Here is a 17858-nt window from a genome sequence, read left to right as displayed (position 1 = left end):
TATCTCTAAAACTACTAACACATACAGTAATCTTCAGTGAATTTATCAGTATCCCAATGCATTAAAATTATTATTTTTAATATAGATCGTTGTCAGATAAAAGTAATTTACATATAAATCACTGTCAGAATATAAATTGATTTTACAGACAATTTTTATATTGAGATAAATGTGAATATAATCAATATATGATAAACTCGAAAGCCTTTTCGGCAATTATGATTCTCTTGTAAATGTGAGCAAATAGAAGCCGTGCTGGGCTCATGATGGGCCTGAATGTTTTAAAGCCCGAGAATTTGATGCTGTGGAAAATTAATGCGTACAGTTCGTTTATTAGGAATTGGGACATTGTTTGACACAATTATGAATTAGGATTTAGGATAGAACTAGTAAAACCTGAATGTGTTACCCGGTAAACTTGTGCCTCTTAAAATGATCTGGCTGACTCTCTCTGAATAAATGCGATGAGTATAAAATTAAAGAACATTCACTAAATTATAAATAGAGCAAGGTTTCTCAAAATAGGGTCACAAGTTTATCACAATTGAACTTAGTTTAATGGCTCATGTTGTTGTGTACGAGGATAACTAGTTTTAATTATTAGCGACATTGGTATTTAATATGAGATATTATTAGTTTCTCACTTATCTCAATAAAATAAAATTCACTGCGGTTGAATATACCCATATTATTAATTAACTCATAATGGAATAATAGTGAAGTTTACTAGCTTTAATTATTTGCACCTCTCAGATCTGAGTTTAATAATAATTATTTTTTTGAGTAAATTCACTTTAGTGAGAGCACCCTTGTAATGTACACATAACTGATAAAAAAATTGAGATAAGACGTGTGTATGGATATATTTACAAGTTAAAACATTTGCAAAAAATGATTGGGCCTAATATTTCCAATTCAGCCATGAAGTATTGGGCCTTGACCGAGTCTAATAAACAATCCAGCGGCTTAGATTAAATCTATCACCGATCCAGCGGCGGTAAAGAAATCCTACTGCCATTCGGGAAAGGGCAAAGCAAACCAATACTTTGGGCGGCTCAGATTAGAAGCCCCTCAGAGATCAACGGCAATAAGAAATCATGTGTCATTCGAAGGGAACGAAAAAAGAATTCCTGTAACGGTCAAATAATGTGATGAGGGCACGTGGCACGAGCTTCCAAGAATTCGTCCCTATATAAATAATCGCCGATGGCTGTCAGTCCCATTCGCCTCCACTCTCGCTTTCTCGGAGACGCTACCGTCTTCCTCGTCGCTGTACCTTCCTTAGGGTTTCCAAGAAGCCTCCATCAATGGCAATCGAATGCCTTGTTCTAGGTATCTTCTTCCTCGTAGCGAAACCCTTACTATTGATGGCAATCGAATGCTTTGTTCTATGTATCTTCTTCCTCGTAGCGAAACCCTTTGCTAGGGTTTCCAAGAAGACAATCTCTCCTCCTTCCGCTCTCGCTTCTTCTTTAATCTGTTATTGATCAAACCCTAATGCCTGAAGTCGCTCAGGAGCGGGACAGGAGGTCGGTAAAAGCTGCGTTGTGGTCTCGATCGGTGGAAAGAGAATCATGTTCGACTGCGGTATGCACATGGGTTATCTTGATGGCAGACGCTATCCGGACTTCTCTCTCATCTCGGGGACAGGAGACTTCGACTCTGCTCTCACATGCATCGTTATCACCCATTTGTAAAGTTTATTATTATCGTTCTGTTTCTTTATCCTCCTCCTGATTTGTTTGACCTTTATAATAATTCAAATAGCTAGTTCTTATTTGCATACAATAATATATTAGCAACATATTCAGAAATTTGACCTACGAGTTGACCTGCTACGGTTGCATTTGGCAACATCGTAGTGTAGTGAAAACAAGAAGATCAGAAACTAACAATTGTGAGAGGACTATCTGAACTACTGAGACAATCATGCTGTGTTCTTTATTTTGATTATCTAGATATTTGAAGAATCATTTAGTTAGGAGAAATCAAGAAAAGATTGACCATCTTTTCACTTGTAAGAAGAGCGTTTATACTATGAATTGGACCGAACACCTTCGGCTTCATTTTGCTCCTTTGCCTTCATGAATTCCGTAGCATTTTCAAGTTGATATAACAAGTTCACCAAGCACATATTTTGGTGCTCCAAATATTTGTATTAATTATAAACTTATAACTATTTGTCCTCTTGGTCTGTTGATTTTGGGTAGTTATTGTTTGTCAGCCATCTGGATCATGTTGGAGCCCTTCCTTACTTTACAGAGGTCTGCGGGTATCAGGGGCCCATTTACATGACGGTGGGATTATTTGTTTTTTCTTACCTTTTCTGATATTAGTTGTTTATGTTTTGCAACGTTGCAATTGACCATGAGAAGTTTTCTTATAATCCTGTTGATGTCATGGCATTTACCCTCTCTTAAAACATTTATTATTTGTACTAGACTACTAGTAGTCTTGTTCTGAGAACAAAAATATGATACTACAAATAAGAAAACGATGATATCAGCAATGATGATTCAAATAACCAGTACCTTTACCTAGTTTCATTTATACAGTTAGAAAAATTTGTCATTATTGGTTTACCATTCATATAATCACATTGCTTGATACTAAAAATAAGAACAATGATAGAGGCAAGGATGATTCGAATAACCAGGATCTTTAGCTACTTTCATTTATGCAGTTAGATAACTTTGCTCTTTATTGATTTACTGTTCTAATATCCACATTGCTTGACACTAAAAACAAGAACAATGATAAAGGCAGGGATGATTCAATTTACCAGTACCTTTAGCTAGTTTCATTTCTGCAGTTAGATAACTTTGTTGATATTCATTTACTGTTCATGTATTCACATTGCTTGATACTAAGAATAAGAACAATGATATAGGCAAGGATGGTTCAAATAACCAGTACCTTTTGCTTGTTTCATATATGCAGTTAGCTAACTTTTGTTGTTATTGATTTACTGTTCATGTATCACAGTGCTTGGTGTATGAAGATCACAGTGATATGTCACATGTATTTAGTATAAACTTTTTGATGAACATTTAATTGTCAGCTAAATTTTTATTTTGTAATGTGTGCAGAGCTGAATATCATCTTTATTTATACAGTCCAGTTCATTACATAATAACAAGTATTGGGTAATTGCATAGTTTAAAATTATGTTTTTCGTCTTGTCTTTTGTTTTAATTTTGATTCTGTTAGTTTTGGGTTCATGGGATTTTCACCCCAGTAAATCTGTATTTCAGGAACAATATATTATATAATTTAGGTCACATGTATTGATTAAATTCATGGTAATATATATTTCATATTTTCTGGCTTGAAAGTTGGAATCTGTTGAAGATTATAAGAATGCTAAAATGTCGGTTATAAAAGCTTGGCTCGTAAAAGTTTTTAGATTTTCTAAAATGTCAATCATACATAGCCAGATGATTACTGTCGATTTGTTTGGGGAAGGAGTTTTTGCAACTAAGTTATTGCCCTTTTTCCAAAACCAAATATATGCATAAATATTTCATACTAACATAATAAAGTATGAAAATATGACTGCAACTTGATGCTCATCAAATCATATTTTTTATTCACAGTTGTTATTAGGCAAGCCAAAGCCTAGCATTTAAAAATTTGAAAATAACTTCCTATAGGGGTTTATTTGTCTTGTAGATCCTTTTCATATTTCCTCAACTTATGTGCAAGAAAAACCACTATGGATTTGTTGGAACTAGAAGTAAATTGAGTAAAACCATAATTTTCGTGCGATGGATGTAGCATGGCTTTTGGAATGCTCGAGATTTATACTTATTGGTTTTTTTTGGCACATATAAGGAAATTGATATATCTAAATGCATAGCTTCTTTATAGAATTCTATTTCTTTAGATACATTCTGCTTTAGTTTGTCTCTTATTTTGGATTTTTTTCAGTCTCTAAATATGTTATATTCTGATCAATGCTTTAAAAGACGGGCTCGGGTGGCGGGCCCCACGGGCTAGCGCCTAGGCAGAAGGCGGGTGACAAGGCGGTCTAGCATTTTTAATATAAAAAAATAAAAATAAAAATAAACATATATAATACAGATATATAATATATATTATATACTTATATGTAAGTTGTAACCAATATAGTATATACAAAAATTTTAATAGTGTACTAAACTAAAATACTAAATAGCACTAATTCAACATAAATGTCATAAAAAGATTAACACTAAAAGTTGACTCACTGTTAATCAACAAATTAAGTGATTAACATTTAACAATAACACATTTTCCTTAAAAAAACACATTCAACAAAAACAGAGAAAATTAAGTAATTAACAATCTTAATTTCTGAATTAACTAGAGGAATTAAGTAATAAGAAACATAGAAAAACATATTATCAGATAATTATTGAATTAATTTCTGAATTAAGTAATTAACAATCTTAATTAACAGAAATAGAGAAAAAACATTCAATAGAAACATAAACATTCAACAGATTAGTAGATAGTTACTTCTCTAATTGAAATGTTAGAAATAGAGACAGTGATGCAGGACAACGTCTTGATTGTATAGTTGAGAAGAAAAGTAGGGAGAAATAATCAAACCTATGGAATCAATCAATCGGGGTATCGGAATCCACCGACATTGGAATCCACCAACAAACACTCAATAGGCAAAAACTCTCCAAATATTCATTAACCCATAAAAGATGATTACAAGCCTTTATATAGGCAAAATAAAGTAAAAGACAAAAGACGAAAATAGCCATAGAAGGTAGGTGATTAGTTATAACCCTCGTTAAGCCAAAGGGCCACGGGTGCATCCCTTTTGTGCTTACGAGAATAAACGTGACGAAAAGTGGTGTCCCTACCAACTCTCCTAGGGTAGAAGAAACTCAACCCAGTTGAGTGGCTCTGATAGTACTCTAAAATGTCAGGGTCAAGCTACTGTAACTCCTCGCGAGTGATCCACGTACAATCAGACTCTGGTCACTCGTGCCATCGAACGAGAAAATGGTGAACCCCTTATTCTGGAGTAGATATTATTTGATCATCTAAAATAACGTCTATCTTTTCTTTTGATGTGGATGGGAAAGGAGAAGTGGTAGGTGGCACAACAGGGATGTCTGAAAGGGTAGTAGATGTAGCATAGGGTTCGGTAGGGATATGCATAGGTGGATGGTAGGCTGCTAGATCCTCAATATTAAAAGTACAACTAATGCCATAATCAGGGGGAATATCAATGATATAAGCGTTAGCACCGACACGTTTCAAAACTTGAAAAAGTCCTGTACTACGGGCATGCAACTTCTGAACAGCTCCCGAAGGGAATTGTTTGGGTTTGAGACGAATCATAACATAATCTCCAATATTGAACTCCTTGGCACGTTTGTGCAAGTCGGTATGTATTTTATACTGATGATTATTCGCCTTAATTCGCTTAGTGATCTCTTGATGCAAATAATGAACATGATGTGTAAATGCTTCGGCAGACTCAGAGACTCTAGAATGAGATGATATAGGCAACATATCTAGAGGTTTGCGTGCTTTAAAACCATGAACAACTTCAAATGGATTCATGCCAATAGACCTATTAATGGAGTTATTATATGCAAATTGGGCTATAGAAAGAATGGCATCCCAATTTTTTTTATGATTACCCATGAGACAGCGCAAAAGATTTCCAAGACTACGATTAACAACCTCGGTTTAACCATCGGTTTGAGGATAATAGGCAGTAGAAAATTTTAATTTTGTGCCAACCATGTGCCATAAGGTTTTTCCAAAAATAGCTCATAAAGCGAACATCCCGATTGAAAACAATAGTTTTTGGAAGACCATATAACTTGATGATATGGGCAAAGTACAATTTGGTCACTTGTGACACATCAGAGGTTTTAGCACAAGGAATAAAATGGGTCATCTTAGAGAAGCGATCCACAATCACGAGGATTGAATCATGTTTTCTAAATGTGCGAGGCAATCTCAGGACAAAATCCATACTAACGTCCTACCACGGGTGATCAGGCACATATAACAGAGTGTAAAGTCTAGTGTTTTATTTTCTGTGCTTTGCTAACTAACAAGTCCATTGACCAACTAATTTTGCGATGTCACGTTTGAGACTTGGCCAGTAGAATTGGCGCTCCACTTCCTCAATGGTTTTATCACGTCCAAAATGACCCGATAGGCCACCGGCATGAATCTCCCAAACAAGGAAGTCACGCACGGACGTACGAGGAACACAAAGCTTGTTAGCCTTAAACAGGTAACCGTCTTGGAGGGAATAATTGTCCAAAGCTAAGTTCGGATAAGTCAGCAAAGTGAGAACGATTTCGCCAAAGTCCGGACAAGTTGTATAATCTTCCTTCATTTTGTCAAACCCAGTGACTTTGATGCTAATGGCAGACAGAAGGTTAACCCTTCGGCTAAGCACATCAGCCGCCTTATTCTCAACCCCAGCTCTTGTTTGAGTACAAAAGTGTATTTTTGTAAGAACTCGATCCAGCGAGCATGTCTCGAATTTAGTTTCTTCTGAGAATTTAGGAATCGAAGAGCTTTGTGGTCGGAATAAAGCACGAATTTATGCGGAAAGTAAATAATGACGCAAATAGCGTAAAGCTTGAATAACCGCATAAAATCCTTATCGTAAGTGGAGTACTTTTTCTTAGCCTCATTTAGTTTTTCGTTGAAATAGGCAACAGGATGGTGTTCTTGGCTAAGGACACTGTCGATCCCGATGCCTGAGGCATCACATTCCACCTCGAAAGCTTTAGAAAAGTCGGAAACAGGGTGCTATTGTCATTTTCTTCTTAATCTCCTCAAAAGCCTTATTTGCTGCCTTACTCTAATGAAAATCTCCTTTCTTCAAGCAAGTAGTGATCGGCGACATGATAGTACTAAATCCTCGAATGAAGCGGCGATAAAAAGTAACAAGGCAATGAAAGCTACGGACATCATGAATATTTCGTGGTTTCGGCCAATCAGCAATTGCCTTGATCTTCTCAGGGTCAGCGCGAACTCCTTCTGAAGAAACCACAAATCCTAAGAAGATGACTTGATTGACAAGAAAATAACACTTCTTCCTATTGCCATAGAGTTGAGCAGCATGAAGCGCTAGACAAACTTGACGCAAATGGTCCAAATGAAGCTCTTTTGATCGACTATAAATCAAAATGTCATCAAAATACACCACAAGAAATTTTCCCATGAATGGGCGAAGCACTTGTGTCATAACACGCATGAAAGTGCTTGGGGCATTTGATAAACCGAAAGGCATTACCAATCATTCATACAACCCGTCTTTAGTTTTAAAAGCAGTTTTCCATTCATCGCCTGGGCGAATTCGGATTTGGTGATAATCACATTTAAGATCGAATTTAGAGAAAATTGAAGCTCCCGCCGTCATATCAAGCATGTCATTAAGTCGTGGAATAGGAAAATGATATTTGACTGTTATTCTATTGATGGCTCGACTATCGACACACAACGCCAGGACCTATCCTTCTTTGGCGTGAGCAAGGCAGGCACAGCACAAGGGCTTAGGCTCTCGTGGATGAAACTCTTCATAAGAAGTTCATTTACCTGATGTTGTAGTTCAACATGTTCTTTAGGGCTCATTCGATAGTGTGGCAAGTTTAGAAGAGACGCTCCAGGGACAAAGTCAATTGCATGTTGGATATCGCGTAAAGGAGGTAATTGGTCCGGCAGATCATCCGGAAACACATCTTGAAACTCATTTAGTATAGGAGCAGATTCGTCGGATGATGGAGTGAGGGTAGTGCTCCCAACTTCACGAGCCACCAAGGCAAACACAATAGAGCCTTGGTTTGCTTCCTTTTCAAATTCTTCAGAATTTATTATGTGCAAACCCTTTTTACTTCGAGCAATTTTCTTATTATTTTTATTAATTATTGTAGGGCGCATAGGATTTATCTTAATTTTTGTCTTTAAAATTAAAAGAGCATGAGTTGGAACGCCCAAAAATATTTACATTATGATCATATAACCAAGGGCGGCCTAAAATGATATGCCTTACATCAATCGGCACAATGTCATACCACACATCTTCTTTATAAGAAAGGAAAGTGATAGAAATGAGGCATCTCTCATTTATAGCAATGGAATAATCATTTACCCAAGATACCTTATAAGGAGTCGGATGGGATGTAGACTTTAACGCCAGGCGAGATATAATGTTAGAAGAGAAGGCGTTAATACAACTCCCATTGTCGATGATGACTTTGCAATCTTTAGTCTCACATTTAATGTAAGTGTGGAATATTGCATTCATTCACCAATAATTGATCTCCCGGGGTTGCGTCAAAGCGCAACGAACGACACCAATAGTATGGTCTCCATAATCACGATCTTCGTCACTATCTTGGACATCATCAATGTCAGGTTCATAAACTTGTTCATCGAGCTCATTTTTCTCGATAATGTCATCCTGTTCCCTAAGATAAAAGTCCTTTCGAGGACAGTTTGAGGCTACATGACCAACCTGTCTGTATTTGTAACATCGACGGGGGTCATTAACAAGTGCAGTTTCATGGAGGGCCCCTTTACTTTGTCAGGTTGGGCAGGTGCGACAGTTTGGGTAGTTCTGGTTGGTACCGATGGTGGTGGAGCGTTTACGCCAGCAGGTGCGTAACTGGGAGGGGTGTGCCCAATTGGTCGCCTAGGCAATTGTTGCCTATTAACCATCTCGTAGTTCAATGCAAAAGTGTAAGCTTGGTCCAAGGAGGTAACCTCTCGGAAAACTAACTCCCATTGAATATCGTCGTTAAGGCCATGCCTAAAACGACTCAGTGCCATCCTCTCATCCTCCACAACATTACACCTCGGCATATAATCCTCAAATTGGGAGACATAATCGCTCACAGGCCTATTTACTTATTTAAAATTATTCCATTGATCCAAAAGGTTACCAAGATAAGAATGTGGCAAATATTTTTCTTTTAATTTTTCTTTCATTTCATGCCAGTGAATTATAGGAGGTTGGTTTTGTCGCACTAAAAGTTATTCCATACTTTGCCAAAACAGTTTAGCTCGGCCGACTAGTTTCATTTAGGCAAATCTAACGCGTCGATTTTTTGGTAAATCATACCACTCAAAGAAGTGATCCATCTCACGGAACTAGTCAGTAAATACAGCAGGATCTAAGCGACCGTCAAAAGTTGGGGCATCCACCTTAATATTTTTTATAATTTGATTGTCACGGTTTTGAGATTCTCTAAAGGCGACATTGTCTCTAAACCCCATGTTATTATGAAAATCAAATATATCTTCATAATAATTTTGCCTATAGGGTTTTGTCTCAGGACCTCTCTCATGGTGAGGGTAGTATGGAGCCTGTCGATTGGTCTCGACATTAGGAGCGGCATGCGTGGCACCCGTGTTGGACGCACTGACATCACTCCTGGTCTCATGTTAGTCACGACCTATCTCAATAGCCTCAAGATGAGTATTGAAGGCGTCCAATCTGGTCGTAATGGTTTCAATAGACTCTTGTAAAAATCGACGCTCCCCTTCCAAGAGGCGAAGGGATTGGATAGGGATGATCTGTTTGTTATACACTTATACTGCTTTAACATTTCTTAGTTTATTGGACTTATTTCCTGATGTAACAGCCTTTTAGCTAACTTGATTATGTATTATTTTTTACTTCTTCGTTTTTCAGTTCTTATAATTTGTTTGGTGGACTTCTATAATTTATTGGACTTATTTCAGTTCTTATAACAGTTCTATTAATAACTGAAATTGGATGTTAGAATTACTTGTAAATGAAGATTGCTCTCTTTTCCTTCCTTTTTGCTCTTTTTCTTTTTCTGGTTTACTGTTTGCTGCTTATATTTTTTTCTTACTGTAGTCCTTTATTATTTTCATTTTTTTTCCTTTTGAAATCATTTCATTTTCTCTGAAATTTTTAATTTTATGTATGTTAATGTTGTTGAATGATTATTATTTACTTATAAAGTTATTTGATGTTTGAGAGAGATCTTTAGCTTGTATTTTCATGTTCCTTTCCTTTTTTGGTTTTTGTCTTTTCCCTATGCATGTTGCCATTTTCTCTGACCTTTTTGTGTTTTTCTTATTGTTCCAGTACTTTTCTTTCACCTTTTAGCTCTCTTTCTTCTTGAGTTTTATTTTCATGTGATCTGACCTTTTTTTTAAATTTTGTTTTCTAATGGTCCTACCTTATTTTTCTCAATTCTTTGCTTTCCTCTCTTTTTTCTATTCTAATTTTTATTTCTCCGTTATGTTCACTTCCATTTTTTTTCTTCATTGTCTTGATAATTTTTCTTAATTAATGCCTTTAAAGTTTGTTATACTTCAATATCATCTTCATATGGAGTATAAGGCACTTGTATTCTTTTTCCATTTATCTATATTAGGTATATATGCATTATTATATTCTTTCTGTGTTTATATTTATTCATATGATTCTACTTAGCTTTTGTTAGGCTGGTGTTAAGTGTGTAACATTTTCTTACAGTTTTCTTTTCTTGAGTGATCAACTTTTAATATTTTAGCTAACTTCTACTCTAGATATTGTTCCCCTTATCTCTCATTTTTATTTTCCTTTTAGATTAAAATTTTCTTTTACCTTTGTCTATTTTAAGTTTTCTATCCAGTTATTTTCAGTTTCGCATCATATAATTTTTGAGATGTGATTTCTTTTCTATATCTTCTTTTGTCCTCATCATATTTTTCTATAATTTTTTTTTTCAATATTTTGTATTTTTGAGCTTTACTTAACTTCTAAATTTTAACTTCTTGTCAATTTTTCTTTTAATCTCACAACTGTAAATATTTTCTTATATATACCTTAATGCTATAGTGGTATGCTTATATATGACTGTTCAACGATATTTTTTTAGTATATGGTTTGTCATATATTTTTTCATTAATTATCTATGTTTTTGTTTTCTAACTGATATTTGATTTTTTTTCTTGTTTAAATTTACTCGCGTAAAATCTTCTTCTGTTTAGTTGCTGCCTCTTTTCTTTTCTTCTCTTTCTACTTCACATTTTGTTGTCTGTTACTTTTTTTTCATTTGCATTATTTTTTCACTCATTTTCTTTTAAAGTTTTTATTTATTTCTTTTGCAACTTATAATTTTCTTATTTTTTTTATAAGTTTCCTCTTTTCTTTTTTTTTAAATATTTTTTTTTGTTTTTTTATTCAATTTATTTTTTTCTTAATTTATCATTTTCTCACTTTACTTAATTTTTAATTTTACTTTATCCTTTTTTGCTTGATTCTATACCTTAATTTTTGTTATCTGTTATTTTTTCTCTTTTGCATAATTTTTTCACTCATTTTCATTTTAAGTCTTTATTTTTTGTTGTTTGTAATATTTCCTATTTTTATAAGTTTCCTCTTTTATATATTTTTTTTGAAATATTTTTTTTGTTGTGGATATGATAATAAGATACATTTGTTATATTTTATATGTACTTTTTTTGTTCATATTTTATTACTTTGCTATTTTTTCTTTTTTTATTCAAAAATTTTTTTTTCTTGATTTATCATTTTACTCAAATTATTTTTTTTATTCAAATTATTCAAATTATTCAAATTATTGTGGATATCTTTTTTTATTGTGGATATCTTTTTTTATTCAAATTATTTTTTCTTTTTTTATTCAAATTATTTTATCACGTTTTTTCATTTTACTTAATCCTTTCTCCTTACCTCACCTTTTGTTTATGTTATTTTTTTTTCTATTTTGTGTAATTTTTTCCCTCATTTTTTCTTTTAAGTCTTTATTTATTTCTTTTGCAATTTATAATTTTCTTATTTTATCTTTATAAGTTTCCTCTTTTCTTGTTATTTTTTGAAATATTTTTTTGTTATAGATATGATAATAACTGTTATATAAATATATAAATTTAATTGGTTATAGCGTTCTGTGCTGTGGTTACATTTGTTATATTTAATATGTGATTTTTTGTATATATATTTTTTCTTTGCTATATCTCTTTTTTTATTTAACTTACTTTTTTTCTTGATTTATCATTTCCTAACTTTTCTTAATTTTTTATTTTACTTTTTCCTTTTTTGCCTGATTCTATACCTTAATTTTCGTTGTTTTTTTTTCTTTTTTGCATAATTTTTTCACTCATTTTCATCTTAAGTTTTTATTTACTCTTTTTTTGTTATTTTTGAAATATTTTTTTTTGTTGATATGATAATAAATATTGTATAAATTATTAATGCTCATTTTCATCTTATGTGATTTTTTGTACATATTTTATTACTTCGCTATATTATTTTTTCATTCAACTTATTTTTCTTGATTTATCATTTTCTCACTTTTCTTAATTTTTCATTTTACTTAATCTTTTAGCTTGATTTTATACTCACTTTTTGTTACTGTTATTTTTTCTATTTTATATAATTTTTTGCTCATTTAGCTTGATTTTATAGTTTTTCATTTTATTATTTTATACCTCACTCTTTGTTACTGTTATTTTTTCTATTTTGTATAAATTTTTCCCTCATTTTCTTTTAAGTCTTTATTTATTTTTTTGCAATTTATAGTTTTCTTATTTTTTCTTTATAAGTTTCCTCTGTTTTTGTTATTTTTGAAATATTTTTTGTTGTCGATATGATAATAACTATTGTATAAATTAAATTGCTCATATCGTTTGGTGTTTTGGTTATATTTGTTATATTTCATATGTGCTTTTTTGTACATGTTTTATTGCTTTGCTATTTTTATTTTTTTTTATTCAACTTATTTTTTTCTTAATTTATCATTTTCTCACTTTACTTAATTTTTCACTAATTTGTTGTCCTATTATTACTATTTCAATCTTAATTTTTCACCAATTCTGTGCCACTCACTACTAATCCGACCTTTTATTTTATATAAGACTATGTCTCCTCTTGCTACTCGTTTTTGTGGCTACTCACACTGAGACATCAATTGGTGGTTTGAATTGTAATGTCTCTCTTCTCTAACATATTTTATTTTATTTTAGATTCTTAAATCTATTTTATTTCTTTATTTTTCTTTTCTTTAATTAATTTATTGTCCGTTATTTTCTTATTTTCTTCTCTTTTTTATTTGGTGCTTATGCATTATTTTCCTTAAAACATTTTTTTATCATATTTTATTTTCCATTTGGCACTTACCTTACGCTTGTTATCATTTTCTTTCCATCTTTATCTATTCTCCTTTCGTGCGTCAATTTTTCCATTCGTGTTTAATTTCAAGTTTCATGAATTTTAATTGATTAATACTTGTTCTGTTTACAAAATTCTATATTATCTTTTTACAATCTTTTGGGATTGCTAATTGATTGATTTTTTTATGCTTGAATTAAGTGAAAAGTAATTACTTTCATTACTTTCTTTCTATCTCTTTATTTTCTTGTGTTATTGAGCTTCTCTCATTCGGTTGGATGCTATCCTTTAATCATCTTCAGGCTTTCTTCTTTTGTTGTATTTGTTTCATTTTCCAATTTGTTTTTGATTTATCTTTTTTGTTCCATAATTTTCTTCCTTTGAAATGTTTTTTCCTTTTTTGCATTTCTCTTCTATTTTTATGTTATCTTTTATATCAATGTATGATTTTCATTCAAAATTTCTTGAAACTTATTCTATTTTAATGATTCATTTATCTTCCACTTCGGGGTTGTTTGGTTTCATGTACTTGAAAAAGCTGCATGCATTCATCATATGTGCAATATGAAAAGTCAGTCTCCCAAGTGCTAAGTTGGGTTTATATTTATCATCTTGGCATCCACTTAAATCAAAGGGATGTCAAAACACAGTTTCTCAATCTTGAGTGTGATGAAAAGAAGGAATAAAATAAGGTTTTTGCTCATATTTGTCATTAGAGTTACATATGCAGCATCTATAAATATATGGAACCAAATGTCCCTTTTTCTCTTTATGTATGTTTCTTTTGCTCTTTTTTTATACATTTTTTTGGGCATTCTCTTTTTGTGCGTTTACTGAACTCATGTTTAAATATATTCCATTCACTTCTAAGCATTATTTTCTCTTTTGATCTCTTTTTAAATCTTTTGGTTTCTACTTCTATTGTTCTATTCAATTATTTATCTTGTATCTATTGATTTTTAAACATTTTTATTTATGTTTGTTTCCTTTTGTCTATTAATTATTTTCATTTGTTATGATTTCCACCTCTACTTTTCTATCTATTCTTTTGACTTTTTTTTTAAATTTGTGATTTTTTAATATAAATTTCTCGTTCTTTCTCATTTCTTTCCTTTTGGTGGTCCGTTCTTTTTTGTTCTCTATGTGGATGCGTTCATAACATCATTTGTTGGTAACTATTATTCTCACTGGTCATTGTTTTTTCTGGTTAAATTTACTTTACTTTTCCGTTGTCTGGTCACTATTCTATGGATCACTTACTGTTGTGTTAATTTTTAATTTTATTTCCTTTTTTTTGTGTATAAATTTATTAGCTGTCCTGATCATTCATAAATTCATTTCAGACTACTTGACCTTTCCGTTGCTCTCTTACTTTGAGTATAACATTTTTCTTCCAGATTTGCTGGATATTCTATATTTGCTAATTTCTATTACTAATGAAAATTGATGTTTGAGTTATTGAATTAAATGATGTTGTCCATCTTTGTCCCTCTATATTATTCCTTTTTTTTTTCCCTTTTGTGTTACTATTTATTTGAATTTACTAGCTTTTAATATCTGTCTAGGTTATTTTAGTGTTTTATCGTTTTCTTTTGCCCTCCCTTTTTCCTTAATTTATTTAATTATTCTTTTACTAGCTATCTGTTTTTCTAATTTCTTTTCTCTTTTCCTTCCTTTCATCTATTTTTGTCCTGCCTGCCATTTTGCATTATGTGATCTGATATTTTTTTGCAGATTATACTTAATATCTGTCTTTGCCTTACCTTCGTTAAAAATCTTTTTTTTTTTTTGACTGGCTTATATCAAACTCTTTTCTTCTATGTTTTAATTTGTTTTGAAATTTGGTTCTATTTTATACTTGTTTGTTATGGTTTTACTTTTAGCCAACTGAAATAGTTGGAACTAAAAGCTCTAGGGCTGTATGTTTCCTTTGTTAAAATTTCAAGCTTTAATGTTTTAACCAAGTAAATGTACTTCTTGTCTTCTTTGGTTCCTTTCTTTTCATGTCTCATTTTCTTCTGTTTCTTGTAAATATATTCTTTCAGCTGTCTTCTACTTCACATTTTCTGTGTAATTATATTTTGTTTTGTGCCTCGTGCTGTTTGACTTATTTTACATATATGTTCTTTCTGATACTATTATCCTCCTTGTTTTGCATTATTCTTTTACCTTCTTTTTGAACTCTACCTGTGTTGCCCTTTTGTTTTAGTTTCTTTTATTCTTTTCTGCTGTCCTTTAAATTATGTAAATTTTTTTCTTGTGTTCTCTCATTTTCATTCGTTTAGGGTTTTGTCTGAAATTTCTGTCCTTGCACAGTGTGTTCATAGTTAACTTGTAATTTCTTACTGTATCAAGTATCAACTGTAGTTCTTAGTGTTAGTTTGTTGTACTCTTCTTATCTTTGCTTGGATTAGTAGTCTATTTTTGCGTTATTATTTTTATAGCATTTATATTCTTTTTCTAATATTTTATTCTATTGTTTATTGTTACAAATGAAATTAATGAGAAGTGATTAGATCTCATGTATTAACTCTTTTATCTTTTTTCTGATAATTCTTCAAGATTAGAAGGCCTATTTATCTCCTTTGTCTTTATGTTTTTATCTCTTTTAGTTTTTTTATTCCTGATATTTTGCCTTATTTTTAGTTGAATTCTTGTTGTTCGATAGAAAAGCGGCCACATGTTTCCTATCGATAATGCCTTGAAAGGTCTTATTGAGTGGGCAAATAAGCTGGTGTTCCCAGTAAGTTGCTAATTACAAATGCGGATGGAAATTAATGGGTCGTGTGACTGCAAACGATGAGCAACTGAGGCATTTTTAATGAACAATGAAACTTCAATGCTTTTTTGTTGCTGTCATTTTAAATGAGTGCTTAATTTTGGAGTCTGTCACTGCCATTTCACATCCTTCTGCACATCAAGAGATGTTTATGTAACAATATATCATTATCCATATATTTGTTTAGGATAATATTCTTTTTCTTACCTTTGTCCTTATCTTTTGGGTTGAAGTTTGGAAATTACACCTTGCTTGATCAGTTATATCCATGATAATGCTTTGTCTTTGTTATTTTAAAGCAGTATCCAACTAAGGCTTTGGCCCCATTAATGTTAGAAGATTACCGAAAAGTTATGGTAGAACGGAGAGGAGAGGAAGAGCAATTTAGTTATGCTCATATTGTAGAATGTATGAAAAAAGGTAATTGCCAGTTTTCTTTTGTTTTAAATCTTCATTTGTTGTAGCAAACAACTGTCAACCATCTGTGGATGAATTCTGCATAGGTTGTGGAGTTGGATTTACTGTTTAATTGGTCTTTTTTTTTCCCTTTCTAATATTTACGTATCCTTTTGCATTGTGGTAACTTCCTGCACTTCCTATTAGATTTTCTTGGTAACCTCTTCTTATATATTTCTGGCAAGTAAAGAGATCACTAATTTTTGTTTGTCGTAATCATCTTTTTCTTGCATTCTATTGTTATATAGTGACTACCTAAGCAATCACTTTTGCTACTTAGTTATGCTTTCAAACGGTCCTTTCTACTAAATAATGTTCAATAGAATTGCCAGTTTTCTTTTGTTTTAAATCTTCATTTGTTGTAGCAAACAACTGTCAACCATCTGTGGATGAATTCTGCATAGGTTGTGGAGTTGGATTTACTGTTTAATTGGTCTTTTTTTTCCTTTCTAATATTTACGTATCCTTTTGCATTGTGGTAACTTCCTGCACTTCCTATTAGATTTTCTTGGTAACCTCCTCTTATATATTTCTGGCAAGTAAAGAGATCACTAATTTTTGTTTGTCGTAATCATCTTTTTCTTGCATTCTATTGTTATATAGTGACTACCTAAGCAATCACTTTTGCTACTTAGTTATGCTTTCAAACAGTCCTTTCTACTAAATAATGTTCAATAGAATTTGCCAATGTCTATTCACTTCCCCTTGAGGGTAGTTTTTCCAAGTAGGTTATGTAGTTGTGAGATTATACATTGGTTCATGCACGAAACTGCAAAAGATTGAATTTAGAAAATATTGATGTGACAAGATTTTTCTTGTTCAATTTAGCCCATTAATCTTTTATCTTTAGATATGATACTATGACTAATATGTGGCAATTCTGTGATTAAGACCAACGATGGTTGTGCCACAGGCACCAACCGTGTCACAGCACTTACCGGCCGTGTCGTAAGAGAGGGAGAGAAAAAGGTAAGGTACTACTCACCTGCATTTTCTCTCTCTCTCTCTCTCCCCCTTTGGCTAGGGCACCCGACGGGGGTGCGAACTCGGGCGACGAGCGGCGACTCAGAGAGTGACGATCGGTGACGGCAAGCTCGACGACGAGGTCGCGACGAAGCTACTAGGATGGGTGTCGTGCGGCACCCCTTGTGCCATGTGGCGGTACACCGTCGACACGGCCATTCATGATTAAGACATGGCTATTGTAGGCATGACTATTGTGACTAACACATGACAAGCCATAAATTATAAGACTATTTTGTAACACGATAATAGATCATATAATTTTATTCATGCTTTGATCCTGATAGGTAAGTGAAATTTCATCTTGCATTCTGCATTCACAGTGTATGTTACTTACATTCAAATTATGTTCTTCTACCTTGATTACATATTCTTATCTTGTTGTAAAGAGATTGATGAAGTTTACAAGAAAAAGATTTGTGTATGCTCACAGGTAGCAGGTTCAAGACATTTTAGTTACTACTATAATTATGT

General features: G+C 32.6%; 1 protein-coding gene across 7 annotated transcripts in view; it reads left to right on the top strand.

Moving 5' to 3' along the window:
- The first annotated feature begins 1225 nt into the window (after positions 1-1225).
- Positions 1226-17858, top strand: part of LOC140780730 (cleavage and polyadenylation specificity factor subunit 3-II) — a 50584-nt gene continuing 33951 nt past the window's right edge. The window contains exons 1-4 of one of the 7 annotated variants that reach the window (XM_073126453.1): positions 1233-1332; positions 1508-1693; positions 2225-2297; positions 16208-16325. In XM_073126453.1, coding sequence (XP_072982554.1) covers positions 1319-1332; positions 1508-1693; positions 2225-2297; positions 16208-16325 — 391 coding nt within the window. In that variant the 5' untranslated portion in view covers positions 1233-1318. The other 6 variants (XM_073126452.1, XM_073126457.1, XM_073126456.1 and 3 more) reach the window with 6 other exon arrangements.

Source organism: Typha latifolia, chromosome 1 (assembly GCF_019914945.1).
Source record: "Typha latifolia isolate L0001 chromosome 1, TyphaL0001v2, whole genome shotgun sequence".
Lineage (NCBI taxonomy): Eukaryota > Viridiplantae > Streptophyta > Magnoliopsida > Poales > Typhaceae > Typha > Typha latifolia.
The sequence above is the reverse complement of the archived record's forward strand: the minus strand, read 5'-3'. Positions and strand labels throughout refer to the sequence as shown.